The following is a 16,291-nucleotide window of genomic DNA, read 5'->3' on the forward strand; positions in this document are numbered from 1 at the left end:
GTGCCCGAGGAGACCAGCAGCAGCACTTGATTTAGCTGGGCTGAGGGAATTCCGACCTGTACACTTTCCAGAAGCCTGACCTCTCCAAGTCTGCGCCCAGGAACTCGAGCCCCGGCTTCCAGGTTGATCCAAGCGCGCCCCCTCCGTGCTGTCGGCCGCGTTCACCGCGCGGGGCCTCCGGGTCCTGTGAAGCCCGAGCAGGTGAGCGACTGGGGGTGGTTCGGCGTCCGCCGAGAGAGAGCCTGACGCCGGGGGTCACCCTGGGGTGCTGCCTGGTACCTCCCAGGTACCCGCCTCCCGGCGCCCTAAGAGAGGCTGAAAACCACGGACGCTCCAGAACTCCGTTTTCTGTGCTTTTGCGTAATTTGCCATCTTTTCCTTGCGCAATTCGTACAAAGCCCTTCCGTGCTCACAAAGTTGATAATTGTGAAGAAGAAATTGTAGGTTAGAGGAGAGAAAGCAGCATCAGGACACCTTCCCACCACTGTTAGTAAATGACTTGGGGGTAGGGGTTGCTTTTCCGATCTGCAAAGTAGGAGTGAATGGGATGTTTGCAGACGCAGTTACTAATTGTGCCTTAGGGCGTGGGTGCCTTTTGTACCGAAAGAACTTTTGGCCGTTTTTTCTTGTATTGTTTTCAAGTCGCTGCCCGAGTGTGTCCTCAGGGCATCCTGGGGAGGAGCTGGTGCAGCGGTTTCGGGGCGCAGCCGAGGCCGCCCCGCCGCCTCCCGTAGGCGATCAGACTTCCTCTCTCTGGCGGTTCCGGGAGGAGAACCTCCTACAACAAACACCGCCGAAGTTTCCCTCTCCAGCGCGTTCGCCAATCCCAGGAGCGCCCGGCGCGTGGGCTGGGAAGAAGCCGAGCGGAAACCTGGAAGTGAGCCGCGGCGCAGGCGAATCCTGCGCGTTGCTGGTGGCAGCGCCCAAGAGACCCCGCACAGAAAGTGGGCTGAGAGTCTTGCTTGCTGTACCAGCACCTAAGTGCTCAGAAGCGGCCTTTCGCTTCGCAGAGGCGGGGGGGGTCTTAGAAGCTTGGGGAAGAAGCACGTTGTTTCGGAGTTCCTGGTTGCGTTCTTTCTCCTTGGGAGGAGGGAATTGCACAAGGAAAAGAAGAGAAGCCTTTACTTTGTAACTGGAATTCTCCCGAGTTGAGCTGCGTCGTACAGACTCGGTGCATATTTTAATACAAAACTAAGGGAAGAGGCCATTTGATACCGCTTGGCTTCATCTCAACCGTCAGCCGGGGGTGACTTCAAAAAGACGCAAGATTGGGCTCTGGGGAATAAAAGGAAGAATTAGGATGGCGGTTTTCAAGGGAAGTTAAGTCTAGACATGCTTCTTTGAAAGTCACAAGGCAGAAGTGGTCAAAAGCAGAATTTAAAAGAACAAAAACAAAAATACCATAAGCTTGTCCTTCTCTCCTGCTGGGATATAAATTCTCCTAAGTATCTCATCGAAAAGGCTCCTGGGACGAAAGTCGACGGGAGCAAATCTTGCAGGGAAATTTGACTGTTTGACCATGGACTAATTAATACTCACCGTTCACCTGTAGAGAGGATGCACTTGGTTCCCAGCGCCCTCCTCCCAAGTGCTCATCCAAAGGCAGGCCACCCTGGACCGGATGGGTCACCTTTGGGCATCCATCTACAGTCAAGCAGTGTGGACAGGGCAGGTCATTTTCCCTCTCGAGACGGGTTGATCCAGAGGGCTGGGTACGTCCCCTGGGTCCCCCACCCCGTGCACCCTGACCACTGCACTGCACTTCCCCTGAAGGCAAGGCAAAGGTTGAAGCCAAAGAGTTTAAGGGTCAGCCTGGAGACCAGATGATGGTGCCCTGAAAGACACTTCCACCGGCACCCTACGGGGTGCGGTGGCGTCTAACTCTAATGTGGGCTACGTGGCTACCGGATTGGGTCTCTCCACCCTAGCCGATCCGGTGCCAGACAGCACAAGGGAGAGGAAATGGGACTGGGGGGCACATGACTTCAACCAACGCAGTAACCAAGTTTTGTTTTCTTCCCCAGCACAGGCCGCTGCCTCAGCATCCACCCCGCAGCCCACGTGTGGCAAGCCGGGGAAGGGGTGGAGTGAACGGCCGGAGACCACGTGGAGGGAGGGGCCGCCTTGGCCCTTCCATCTGGGTGCCGGGAGCCCCTAGGCCCTCCGGCCATGGCCGACAGCGGCAGTGCGGGCAGCTCGGGCCCCTGGTGGAAATCGCTCACGAACAGCAGGAAGAAAAGCAAGGAAGCTGCAGTGGGGGTGCAGCCTCCAGCCCAGCCCGCTCCAGGGGAGCCCACGCCACCTGCGCCGCCCAGCCCGGACTGCACCAGCAGCTCCAGGGAGAATCAGCACCCCAATCTCCTCGGGGGCGCCGGCGAACCCCCCAAACCAGACAAGTTATATGGAGACAAATCCGGCAGCAGCCGCCGCAATTTGAAGATCTCGCGCTCCGGCCGCTTTAAGGAGAAGAGGAAAGTGCGCGCCACGCTGCTCCCGGAGGCGGGCAGGTCCCCGGAGGAGGCGGGCTTCCCTGGTGACCCCCACGAGGACAAGCAATAGCCCCAATAGCCTTCGCGCTCCAAGACTGTCTACCCAGCACTACCCCAAGCCCCCAGTTCCAAATCCGAGACTTCAGGCCCGCCCCCTTACGTGTCTTCTCATTCCACCAAATTCAGAATATTTACACAATGCCTTCATGATTTTATTTTTCTGGAAATTGAAGTGTCAATTGGGTTCTCAATATTTCATGACTCCAAGGATGCATTAAATATTTATTTGTGGTAAGAGAAGATACCTGCCGCGGAGGAGGGTGGCATAATTATTTTTTTCAAAAAGCTATTCTGGGACCCTGGCCCCCTGGCTCCTGTCACAGCTCAGCTTGAACTCTGTAGCCTCTCAAATGAAGATGGCTGTTATTTAGGACTCTGTGGAAAGCAAATCACAGTGCTGTTTTTAATGCCTGAGAAATGCACTTTAGGGGTACCTCCGTAGATGTATACCTTAAGTGAAGGAGTGGGGGAGGAAGAAGCATTCTTAAGTAGAAGCATTTTAAGGTAAGGCAGGATTGCTTTTAATGTTAAACTACAAAACTGTACTGCCTATTTTAGTGTGGACTATTAAAACCCTTGCACTGTAAGACTTAAGGTGACTTTTGTATTTTTTCCATTCCAAGACTGAAACCCATCATACTTAAAAGCGGGCATGCAAAGTCCGAGGTGAGAGTTAATCATTTGCCACACAACATAACAGTGATTATTGGAAAGCTGCAGGGAAAAGAACATTTCTGGAAACCAGCGACACCCGGACTGGAACCTGTTAGCCAGATATCCCTATTTATCAGCCAAATTCAAGGAAGGGAGAGAGATACCAATTCATTATTCCTAAATTCAGTGCATTTTCATAGACTATAGTAAGTTACAATGCTAGTAATACATCCCTTTCAGTATCCATTGTTAAACTTATAATTGTCTAAAATTAAAAAACAAGGCCAGGTGCGATGGCTCACGCCTGTAATCCCAGCACTTTGGGAGGCCTAGGCAGGTGGATCAACTGAGGTCAGGAGTTCAAGACCAGCCTGACCAACAAGGTGAAACCCTTCGCTACTAAAAATACAAAAATTAGCCGGGCATGGTGGCAGGCACCTGTAGTCCCAGCTACTTGGGAGGCTGAGACAGGAGAATTGCTTGAACCTGGGAGGTGGAGGTTGCAGTGAGTTGAGATCGTGCCACTGCACTCCAGCCTGGGCAACTGAGCGAGACTCCATCTCAAAAAAAAAAAAAGACTGAACTCTGTGCAGCTAAAGAGGTGGGGGCTTTTCCCCTACCCCCTTTGCTTTAAAAGCTTATTTCTTTAAAGTATGCATTTATCTAGTTTCAGACCCTTTAGATCTACCAACCTGAAGATTCTTAACAAAAATCTGTTTGCTTTTATTATGAACTTCAAGAAGAAGAGTAAACGAATACCATTTGCTTTGAGAAAATTACAAGAGTTATTGTAGTCGTTAAGAGGCACTGGGATCTTTTCCCACCACAATGCAGTTCATTTATAAACACCCAGAAATGCATGGCAGGGAAATTATATTGATCAAAGTGTATATCTTTGTAGATAATGACAAGCAGGAACTTAATTATAGCTTCTCGATTTTTATATGTAGACAAGCTATTTTTTTGTTTCTCCCAAATTAGTAATTTATAAAGTAGCAAAACATGTCAATTGTTCAAAGAAATTAAAGAAATTTGGTGAAGATGGCTGAAATGAATTTAAATTAACGAATCAAGCTTCGGTACCAGCAGAATAATAGACCTAATTTTGATACATGAGTTTCCACATACCAAAGGCCTTACACTAAAGGAAAGTGTTTATCTAGAAGTTATGAGCATCTTAAATTAAAAGAGAAAGTATGTAAGAGGGCTTTTTTAAGCATGAAAAGACATTTTCATTGTATACTTAAAACTGGAAAGTATGTGACCAAAATCTCATCCAGGTGGGCTTCCTGGATGAGGAAGACTATATTCAGTTTAAATGGGCCTACCATCTCTAGATTCAGAAAAAGAAGAGGGAATTGAGACTTGGCATGAAAAAGGAATTCATGATAAGGGACAGGATTGTGGGTTGGCAGAGCAATGGGAGTGAATATAGGAAATGTTGTCAAATAAGGCTTTGGAAAATGCTCAAAAAGTATTTTAATTTCACTCTGTAGAAAGTAATCAAAATTAGAGTAGGTAACTACCCAAAATGTTCTCTCCTTGCTTCAGGAAGACCAATAGATCAGGACTCTACCTATTTATAAAATTAAGTCTGCAATTACATAAGTTTAAAATCCTATACTAACCCTTTCATCCAGTTTTATTGTTTTAAAGAACTTTTTTCTTTAAAATTACCGTAGATGAACAAAACATTGGCAAGTTTCAAGGTTCTGTGTCTCATTTTGGATCCCATCCAAATCTACAATTGCTGCAGATAATCAATAGCAGACATAGAGTAGAGCAATAGAACTTATTACCGTATTAACATAACATCTTCACCCCACTGTTCTGAGAGAATTTTAAACCATGCTAATGCAGTTATAACAGTGAATGCAATTCACAATCTGCCACTGAGGTTTGTAATTACATCGTTTTAAAGCAGTCCTAAATTATGCAGTGGGAGGAATACACTGATTTAATCTCAACTTAGTGAAATCAGAAACCAAGCAAAATTGGTGGGATAGAAAGATCATAAGGAAGATGAGAGAATATCAGCCTTGATATGTCTTGCTGGGATTTATGTGCTTTAGAGATGTTTAATTACATTCCAATAATATATACAGATTTAAATGTTTTAAACCTTGAGATAATTTATAGTAAAAAAAAAAATGTTAAATTTGCAGTCAGACTTTTCTTTAAATTATCTTACAAATGAAATTTCACTCACAAATTTGGAAGCCATTTCAGAAATTTTAACACTGTGCTTCCAAAGATACGGGAAAAAAAGGAACAAAACTCTAGCAGTGTATTTGCTAAATACTTTTGTAACCACTATAATTATATGCAAAGGGTAGTTTTTGCCCCAGTGACTCTCCTTGCAAAATCGGTGCCTGGGCAGTGACTCATATTACAGGTCACCTGAACGTCTCTTTGTGTCTGTACTTCTATTGTTCAGCACATTCTGACTTGCATTTCAAAAGCACAAACCCGAATTTACATATGCAATTAGGATGTTCTGCTTTAGTATAACACCTGGAAATATTTTTGCTGCTTTGAAACATTATGTGAACTCAGCAATTCTAGTCCTGCCAAGTCCTTAGAAGGGAAATAGAAACCTAATGAGCATTGACTAAAAGCTTTGTCAAAAATAGTGCTTTTCCCGAGATGCGCAGAAGAATATTTGGGTGCTTTGAAAGAAGCAATACTAAAAATGAGCAGACAGAATTTCAAAGGAAAGGTAAACTTGAAAGAAATAAGTGAAAGGACACTTATATCCAGTGACCCCAAGAGACCTTTTATGAAAAAAGAAAGAATATTCTTTTTCCCCAGCTGAGAAGTGTCAATCAGACTAGAAACAAGCACATAAAAAGCTAGCATGATATAGTAAGGAAGATGGATTTCTTCAAGTCTGTTTTATTTTTAGAGGGTTTCATTATAACAGAAATGTGGGAGATTGTTTGTTGAGATAAATTAATGTTTACCTCCATGACAAGTAAAAAGTGGGACCAGAGATATTTTATACATTTGGATGTCAACATACAAATACCATAGTCTAAGGCTGGGTGTGATGGCTCACACCTGTAATCTCAGCACTTTGGGAAGCTAAGGTGGGAGAATTGTTAAAGCCCCAGAGGTCGTGTCTGCAGTGAGCCGAGATTGCGCAACTCCATTCCAGCCTGTGCGACAGAGCAAGACCCTGTCTCAAAAATAAAAAGCAAAACAAAACAAAAAATAAATATCGTAGACTAGAAACAAGTGTGGAACCCACAGCAAAGTTTGTCACCGATGGGCTGGCTGTCTCATTGCAGGATGTTTCTTCTTACCTGTTCTTTGTACTCCCTGACCCCATTCTTACCTTGCCCCCAAGCCATTGCACATGCATTCCCATGAGTCCCAGGGACACAGAAGAGGGGCTGCTAGGAGGCCCATGGGTCTCCCCAGACTCCTGCAGGCACAGTGTGTTGCCAATCACTTTGTTAGAAGAAGACCATGCAGATTTGCAACATGGGATGAACAGTGTTCATGGTGAGAAGATGACCACTAAGCAGATAGGATGTAAGGAAACTATTGGACCTTGCCTTAGAAGAAGACAGTTGACCATTTATTTAGAAATGGCAATAGCTGTCAACCATGATAAATAAGATGGGGCAGTGGAATAAAAGCAGTCCTTCTGGGAATTCAAAGCAAGGAAATCAGCTGTGCTTTCAAACAAAATTGTACTACAGATGATGAAATGATAGACCCATAATTATCATGTCAAAGTTGTTGGCATAATCTTCTACAATAATAAGGTCCATGAATGGAGTGTCTTTATTTCTGAGGTGTGGAACAAGACTGTTTACACAGGAGATAAAAATTTATGGCCCTAAAATCAGGAAGGTTCAGTTTAAAGAAACTGAAGATCCCTAACCCTAAGAAGAACCAGACACTGATTCACCTGCTGGTTGAGTAGGGATTATGGGAACAATGCTGGACCTCCATGTGACATTTAAGAAGACATTTTCCTGTGGCTGGGCGCAGTGGCTCACACCTGTAATCCCAGTAATTTGGGAGGCCAAGGCAGGTGGATTACCTGAGGTCAGGAGTTCGAGACCAGCCTGGCTAACATGATAAAACCCCATTTCTACTAATAATATAAAAATTAGTTGGGCATGGTGGTGCACACCTGTAATCCCAGCTCCTCAGGAGGCTGAGGCAGAAGAATCGCTTGAACCCAGGAGGTGGAGGTTGCAGTGAGCCAACATCGCACCATTGCACCCCAGCCTGGGCAACAAGAGCAACACTCTGTCTCAAAAAAAGAAATAAAAAAAGGAAGAAGGAATTTTCCTTGAGTTATAAATATACCGAATTAGGCATTTCTTTCTAGCAGCCAGTCAGTAAGCATACCCCTTGATTGATACCTCACAAGGATAGCAGCAGAAAACTGCAGTTTTCAAGACACCTGAATATAGTCCTCTTTCTGACTTGCTCTTAGGTAAATCTTAGGTGATGGGGTGTTAGTCTACTCTTGTGTAAAACTAGGGAATTAGTTTATATTCCTGCTCTAAAACTCTGGTTTAGTATTCTCCTATTCTGAGCAACTCATTGTAAAAGTAAACCCATAAAATGTTCATTGTTTACTTTGGAAAAAAAAAAGGCACCAGCTGTCCAGTACTGATTGTTAGGTGGGGTGATGGGAGGGAAGGCTGAGAAGTATAAACTGCATTATGGATGCCACCACCACTGTACTGTCATTACAGTAATGTAATATAACATAATAGTAACATAATAGTAATGTCTATTACTTCATTTGTTCCTCATAACTAGCTCTTCAGGGTCCAAAATTCTGTCAACCAACCTGATTGTCTACTCTGTTTAAACTCATTTTTTCCATTCCCGTTGATGTCCTAGGTCAGGAATTCATTCCCTCCAGGCACAGGGGCCTGAATACAACTGTTTCTTCATTCTTCTCCATACTCTGTTCGAAATCCTGCAGGATAAGGTCAAACCCCTTCACCATGTCCAGCTATTCCACATGACAGACAACCCCTGATGCATGGCTGTGCCTTGCCATGTCTGCAAACATCTGTCAATCCTGTTGCCTCTATTGGGCATGTTCTTTCCCCACCACCTGCCTAGCAAATCCTCAATCAGCCTTCAAGACTCAAGAAGCTCTTTCTATTTAACTGCTATGGGCCTCCTTCTCCCAAGCAGATCTGATCACACTGTTGAGACACATCTATGAGTAGTACATTCAAGCCTGTGTTATCCCCCAGCAGGAACTATAGCATATAAATATGATCTCATGTCTCTCTGCCATTTTAGTCATGGGGCTCAGGAAAATTCAGGGGGGCAATGTTCATTCCTTATGAACTTTCATGAACTCCTGGTTAATCTACAAGGAAGTGGACCCTTCAGATAGAACAAGCAGCTAGCATGTAGCTCTTAGCAGGGCCACAATCTTTTTTCCTTTGGGGAAGCAGGTTATGTCTGCCTGGTAGAGAAATGTCTGGGGGTTGTGAATCAGTCAGAGTCCAATCAGGACAGAGAAGCCACATAGTAATTTGAACAAGTATATTTAATATAAAGAACTATTACACATAGCAAGGATTGACTGCTAAGAAGTAAAGGGAACCCTAAAGAATATATTGCTCATGCCAATGAGCAGCCACTACTCCTAGAACTGAGACAGAATGCTCAAAGAAGATCCCTCCTTTTCCCTCCAAACCCTCAAACCTTATTGGAAGTGACTCGGCCATGACCCATTGATTGGTTGAGAAGTTGCCATGGTGCCCCACCAGCAAAAGTTGCTGGTTACTGTATACCAGTAGATCCTAAAGCACTAATCATTAAATGCTTTGAGCTTCATGGATAAAAATATCATAGGAAATATCACTAAGTTAATATAGCATGGGGAAGAAATTTGTATTCCTGTGGCCCAGGTTGCATCAGTTTTATGACATCTCCTTCTTCTATTTAACACACTCTGATGAAACAATCCCCTCAAAATAAAATTCAAGATCATTTAAAGTTCTTGAAGGGCTCTACTTGGTTCACCCTCTGCCCATTTCTCTCCAGCTCTCTCTCTCTCTCTTTCTCTCTCCCTGTCATCTCTCCAAACACTCTCCATTCAAGTGAAAGTAGGCACATTTCAGTTCATTAACCACCATCTCTCTTCTACTTCCAGGTCTTAGAACATATTCCTTCTACCACTTAGAAACCCTCCTGGGGTTTAGGTTTTCCAAGAGCTCAGGAGCCTGATGAGCCTCTTGAGATATGCTCTTTCTTCACAGACTTCCTGTGATTTTCAGGACACTTCAGCTGCTTGAGCAACCATATATAAACAGAACTTGAGCGGAGTTAACTAGCCTCTCTGGCTCTGTTTCCCTTGTTAGTAAACGGATGTGATAACACCACTTATGACCTCAGTGCACATAAAAGCATATCTCTCAAAGACAATTGACACAGACTAAAAGTCCTCAATAGTATAGCTGTTTAAATTCTTACTCTTTTTTTTTTTTTTTGAGACGGAGTCTTGCTCTGTAGCCCGGGCTGGAGTGCAGTGGCCGGATCTCAGCTCACTGCAAGCTCCGCCTCCCGGGTTTACGCCATTCTCCTGCCTCAGCCTCCGGAGTAGCTGGGACTACAGGCGCCCGCCACCTCGCCCGGCTAGTTTTTCTTTTTGTATTTTTAGTAGAGACGGGGTTTCACGGTGTTAGCCAGGATGGTCTCGATCTCCTGACCTCGTGATCCGCCCGTCTCGGCCTCCCAAAGTGCTGGGATTACAGGCTTGAGCCACCGCGCCCGGCCTAAATTCTTACTCTTGAATAATGGGTTGAAGTTGGCCCGAAGGAACTATTTCAATGCTTTCCTTTAAAAACTATCTGGAATTTGGAGGATCCACTTCCTAGGAATCTCAATAAGTCTCCTTTTTAGAAAAATGTGATTATGTCTTTGTTCCAAAAATCAAGGACAGTTGACACAGGAGAAGGTCTAGGAGATGGAGGAAAAGCGGGGACTATACATTCAGTTCCTGAGATGATAAAAAAGAAGAGTGGGACTCTATGTTGTCATCTTTATGTCCAAGAATGAATCCTGAGCCTGAGATTGTTTAGTGAATGAATTTAAAGTGTTCCCAGATTTGCAAGGAGGTGGTGAAATAGAGAAATGAAGAAGCAATTGGCTTTATGGGGAAATGCAATGGTGCGTTTCAGCTATATTTAGGCATTACTTAGGGTACTTAAAAGAACACCACTTTCTCAACAATAAAATCTCTAAAGACCTGAGAACCACCATTCTCCCTGCATTTCTTATCCTAGAAACAGAAGAAAGAAAAGGAAGCAGCTCCATTCTCACAATCCACATGGTTTACTCAAGCTCTTCACTTGTACAATGGATGGGAACTTTTTCTTAGGATGGCTTCACAGAGGCAATGATGGTGAGAAATTAAGATAGGCCTTAGGTGGCTCCTTGGCGGGTCCCTGGGGGCATTTTAAAGCCTAGAGCCTTGGCCGACCATCTGTTGCAGAAAGTCTGTCTCAAGCTGAGTTTGCTAAAGAGTGTGTTTTGATTGAAGGCAGCTGCTCACATCTTCACCCTGGGATGTATTGTAAGTTTCTTTTATTATAAGGACAGTTCTCAGGAATTACAGGGAGAGGTTGAGGCAGGGGAGCCTAGACAACCACAGGGCAGGAGATGTAGCCTAATGAGGGTTCCAAAAGGCATGAGAGTTCTGAAAGGAAGTGCTATGGCATCCCACACACTCCCTTGTTGGATATAATCAGAAAAGGGAAGCTGTGGCGACTGCCGACTCTAGTATAATCAAGACTACAGGAACCAGGACTATTTGGAGGGAAGAAGTCAGTTCTTTTCAGTCTACAGGGACACACAGCTAGGGCTTCTTAGGAGTTAAGGGTAGAATTTTACCCATTGCACTCTTTAATTGTGGGAACACTTCATTTTTGCATTGTAATATTTAATTTCCAGGCTTTATAATTTCAGTGCAATTCAACAATTACTTATTAAGTACATAGTACACATAGGCCTTTGTATGAGGGCCTTGGAGTCAAAAATGAAGACAGAGATGTTATTACTGTTTCATGTACTTCATAAGCTTAAGCCCTGGTGATGTCATTCATATAAATGAATGGGATATAAAGAAATACTCATTTATTTATGTATTCATCAAATGTGCATTGAGTTTATTAATTCTTCCAAGTATTCAATGTGCCTATTAGGTCCTAGGCAATGAATTATACTGTAGGTGCAGAAAGAAAATAGGATCTTAAGTTTGCCCTGCAATACAGTGTAGTAAAAACAATAATAGTTTGGAGACTGGTGTTGGATCATTCAGGAGCCTTTCAAGATATTTTGGCTAATTAATTACATATCAGATAGTGTTATTTACCTGGAGGCATTAAAGATGTTCCACATCCTGAGCAAATCACCCTCTTTGCTTCTGGGCCAACACGTACCTGAGTCAACAGGTAGGAGACCATCAGAGTGTATGTTCTGCCCCTTAACTCATCAAGTTTTTAGAGTTCAAGAGCAGTCACAGAGTCTAAAGCAGCACTAGATGGAGTGGGACATCTCCCTGGAGATCCTAGAGGCATGCCAAACTAATATTTTTCTCTTCTGCAAGCCCTATTCCTTACCCGCTCATCTTCTCAACCTCTTTGAGTTCTCAAGGCACACAGATTCACTTCCTGGGGACAAGGTGCTTCCATCCCAAAGCCAGAGGCCATGTCTAGCCTCCCCAGTGGGAGAATGCTGAAATGTGCTGTGCTGTGCAAGTTAACTTGTTCTTAGTTCAGATGGAGGCACTAATTGGCCAGTCTATCTGTTCCTACAGCATTACCTCTCTTTATAATGATTATCAGTGAGGGTTCTGCTTGTAAGTTCTGTGTGAGGACAGGAGAAAACCAGGGAATGACAATGTTCTCTTCCTCTGGCAATCAGTCTATTGCAGAGGAAGGCTTGTGAACCTAGGCACAGAGTTAGGACACATGGGAAGCTCTTTCAATGGGAAAAAGTCCAAGGCTGTAGCCACAGATCACCCCTGAGTCAGCAGCCTGCTTTTCCCCTCAGTCTCTCAGGGAAGTGGTAAGTGTGGATGATAAGTTCACTAAATCCAATCTGATTTGCATTCTTCCTTTCTTCTATTCATCAGACCATCAGACTTCCTATTCTCAAACTCATTGAGTGAGATACTCGTTGAAATATTTATTTTTAGGATTTTCTAGCTATAAAAATGCAGGCTTGCTGTCTGATATGGTTAGGCTTTTTGTCCCCACCCAAATCTCATCTTGAATTAAATCCCCATAATCCACATAATACCCACATGTCAAAGGAGAGACCAGGTGGAGGTAATTGAATCATGGGGGCGGTTTCCCCCATGCTGTTCTTGTGATAATAAGTGAGTTCTCATGAGATCTGATGGTTTTATAAGTGTTTGGTAGTTCTTTCTTCATTCATTCTCCTTCTTGCCACCTTGTAAAGAAGGTGCCTTGCTTCCTGTTTGCCTTCTGCCATGATTGTAAGTTTCCTGAGGTGTGCCCAGCCATGCTGAACTGTGAGTCAATTAAACCTCTTTCCTTTATAAATTACCCAGTTTGGAGCAGTTGTTTATAGCAGTGTGAAAATGGACTAATACAGTAAATTGGTACCAGTAGAGTGGGGTACTGGTATAAAGATACCCAAAAATGTGGAAGTGACTTTGGAACTGGGTAACAGGCAGAGGTTGGAACAGTTTGGAGGGCACAGAAGAAGACAGGAAGATGTGGGAAAGTTTGGAACTTCCTAGAGGTTTGCTGAATGGCTTTGACCAAATGCTGATAGTGATATGAACAATGAAGTCCAAGCTAAGGTGGTCTCAGATGGAGATGAGGAACTTCTTGGGAACTGGAATAAAGGTGACTCTTGCTAGACTTTCACAAACAGAATGGTGACATTTTGCCCCTGCCCTAGAGATCTCTGGAACTTTGAACTTGAGAGAGATAACTTAGAGTATCTGGCAGATGAAATTTCTAAGCAGCAAAGCATTCAAATTGTGACTTGGGTGCTCTTAAAACATTCAGTTTTATGCATTCACAAAGAGATGGTTTGGAATTGGAACTTATGTTTAAAAGGGAAGCAGAGCATAAAAGTTTGGAAATTTTGCAGCCTGCCAATGTGACAGAAAAGAAAAACCCATTTTCTGAGGAGAAATTCAAGCTGGCTGTAGAAATTTGCATAAGTAACAAGGAGCAAAATGTTAATTGCCAAGGCAATGGTAAAAATGTCTCCAGGGCATGTCAGAGGCCTCATGGCAGCCCCTCCCATCACAGACCCAGAGGCCTAGGAGGGGAAAATGGTTTTGTGAGCCAGGCCCAAGGCCTTGCTGCTTTGTGCAGTCTCAGGACTTGGTGCCCTGTGTCCCAGGCATGGCTAAAAGGGGCCAAAAATACAGCTCAAGCCATTGTTTCAGAGGGTGCAGGCACCAATTCTTGGCAGCTTACATGTGGTGGTGGGCCTGCAGGTTCACAGAAGTCAAGAATTGAGGTTTGGTAACCTCTGCCTAGATTTCACAGGATGTATGGAAATGCCTGGATGTCCAGGCAGAAGTTTGCTCCAGGGCTGGAGCCCTCATGGAGAACCTCTGCTAGGGCAGTGTGAAAGGGAAATATGGGGTCAGAGCCCCCACACAAAGTCCCCACTGTGGCACTGCCTAGTGGAGCTCTAAGAAGAGGGTCACTGCCCTCCAGGCCCCAGAATGGTAGATCCACTGAGTTAGCATCGTACACCTAGAAAAGCTGCAGACACTCAATTCCAGCCCATGAAAACAGCTAGGAGGGGGACTGTACCCTGTAAAGCCACAGTGGCAGAGCTGCCCAAGACCATGGCAACCCACCTGCTGCATCAGTATGACCTGGATGTGAGACATGGAGTCAAAGGAGATTATTTCAGAGCTTTAAGATTTGACTGCCCTGCTGGATTTCAGATTTGCATGGGGCCTGTATCCCCTTCATTTTGGCCAATTTCTCCCATTTGAAATAGGTGTATTTACCCAATGCCTGTACTCCAATTTTATCTTGGAAGTAACTAACTTACTTTTGATTTTACAGCCTTCTAGGCAGAAGGGACTTGCCTTGTCTCAGATGAGACTTCAGACTTGGACTTTTGGGTTAATGTTGGAATGAATTAAGACTTTGGTGGACTGTTGAGAAGGCATGATTGGTTTTGAAATGTGAAAGGGACATGGGATTTGGGAGGGGCCATGGAATGATATGTTTAGCCTTTGTGTCCCCATCCAAATCTCATCTTGAATTTTAATCCCCATAATCCACATGTGTCATGGGCAAGACCAGGTGGAGGTAATTGGATCATAGGGGCGAGGTGTTTGGTATTTCCTCCTGCATCCATTCGCCTTCCTACCACCTTGTGAAGAAGTTGCCTTGCCTCCCCTTTTCCTTCTGCCATGATTATAAGTTTCCTGAGGCATCCCCAGTCATGCTGAACTGTGAGTCAATTAAACCTCTATCCTTTATAAATTACCCAATTTAGGGCAGTTCTTTATAGCAGTGTGAAAATACATTAATACATTGTCCTAACCATAACTACCTCTCTGGTTAATAATAAGAATTAAAGGACTTCATTCATTAGGCAACAACTTACAAAAACTCCCTGAGGAAACTGTGCCATGCAGAAGCATCTACAATCCACTCCACTTGGCCTAGTAGCTGAGAAGTAGTCACAACTGCTGACAAGCAGGCCAGAATGCTGATCATAGCTGACAATCTGTAGGGCTTTACAATTTAGAAAGCACTCTCATACCCATGATTTATGTGATCCATACAAGAAGTTTGTGGCAGGCATGTTTGATGATTATTCCTAAATCCACACCCCTTTGCTACATGACTTTGCAGTTCCTTCCATCAAAATGTGGAGTCTATTTCTTAAGCTTTTGTCTGTGGGGCTAGTCTCATGACTTGCTGTGGCTAATAGATGTTGTAGAAGTGATATTATGCCAACTCCAAGTCTGTTAGTCTGCTCGAGCTGCCAAAACAAAATATCACAGACTGGGTGGCTTAAACAACAGACATTTATTTTTTCACAGTTCTAGAAGCTAGAAGTCCAAGTTCAAGGTGCCATTATTGCTGATTTCTAGTAAGACCTCTCTTCCTGGTTTGCCCTCTCACTGTGTCCTCACATGGTCTTTCCTCTCTGTGTGTGCTGAGAGAGAGATCCCTGATGACTTTTCCTCTTCTTATAAGGCCACTAATCCTATCTGATCAAGGCCCCATTTTTATGACTTCATTTTACCTTTATTATCTTCTTATAGGCCCTATCTCCAAATACAGCCACTTTGGGGGTTAAGGCTTCAATATAGGAATTTTGGGATGACACAATGCAGTCTATAACACCAAATCCAGGCTTCAAATGGTCTTGTCAGCCTCCATTCTCTCGGGACCCTACTTCCAACTTTAGATGGGTCTGGCTAACCCGCTGGAAGACAGAGACCACATGAAGCCAAGATCGGCTGTCCCTCTGAGGCCTCCTGAGACTAGTTGGCCACCAACCAACCTGGGCACTCACTGAAGATGCTTGAGAGAGTCTAGATGAGACCAGAACCACCCAGTTGAGCCCTCTCCAAATTGGTGATTTGCATAATTGTGCACAAAATTAATTGGTGGCATTTTAAGCCACTAAGTTTGGGGGGTGGTTTGTCAAGCAACAAAATCTAACTTATTTGGCAGATACTACTTTTCTCTGCATGTTGTTGATGAAATATGGAATCTCCAAGAAATTAAGTGATTACTCAAGGTTTCATGGCTAGCAAGTCCTAAACATTTGAGTCTTCTAAATTCAAATCCTTCGTGGATTTTTGGAGGGTTTTTGTTGTTGTTGTTGTTTGGGGTTTTTTGAGATAAGGTCTCATTTTGTCACCTGGCCGGAGTGCAGTGGCACAACCTCAGCTCACTGCAACCTCTGCCTCCCGGGGTTCAAACGATTCTCATGTCTCAGCCTCTTGAGTAACTGGGACCACAGGTGACCACCACCATGCCCGCTTGATTTTTGTATTTTTAGTAGAGCTTGGGTTTCACCATGTTGGTCAGGCTGGTCTTGAACTCCTGGCCTCAAAGTGATCT

The 16,291-nt window shown here is 44.3% G+C and overlaps 1 protein-coding gene across 1 annotated transcript; it reads left to right on the forward strand.

Annotated features, from left to right (window-relative positions):
• Positions 1–846: 846 nt before the first annotated feature.
• LOC105475784 (proline rich 15) lies at positions 847–3,136 on the forward strand. The gene is made up of 2 exons (XM_011731276.2): positions 847–1,712; positions 2,025–3,136. Exon 2 carries the CDS (start codon positions 2,170–2,172, stop codon positions 2,557–2,559), a length of 390 nt encoding a protein of 129 aa, XP_011729578.1. The 5' UTR covers positions 847–1,712; positions 2,025–2,169; the 3' UTR covers positions 2,560–3,136.
• The last annotated feature ends 13,155 nt before the right edge of the window (positions 3,137–16,291 follow it).

Source organism: Macaca nemestrina, chromosome 4 (genome assembly GCF_043159975.1).
Source record: "Macaca nemestrina isolate mMacNem1 chromosome 4, mMacNem.hap1, whole genome shotgun sequence".
NCBI classification, from domain to species: Eukaryota; Metazoa; Chordata; class Mammalia; order Primates; family Cercopithecidae; genus Macaca; species Macaca nemestrina.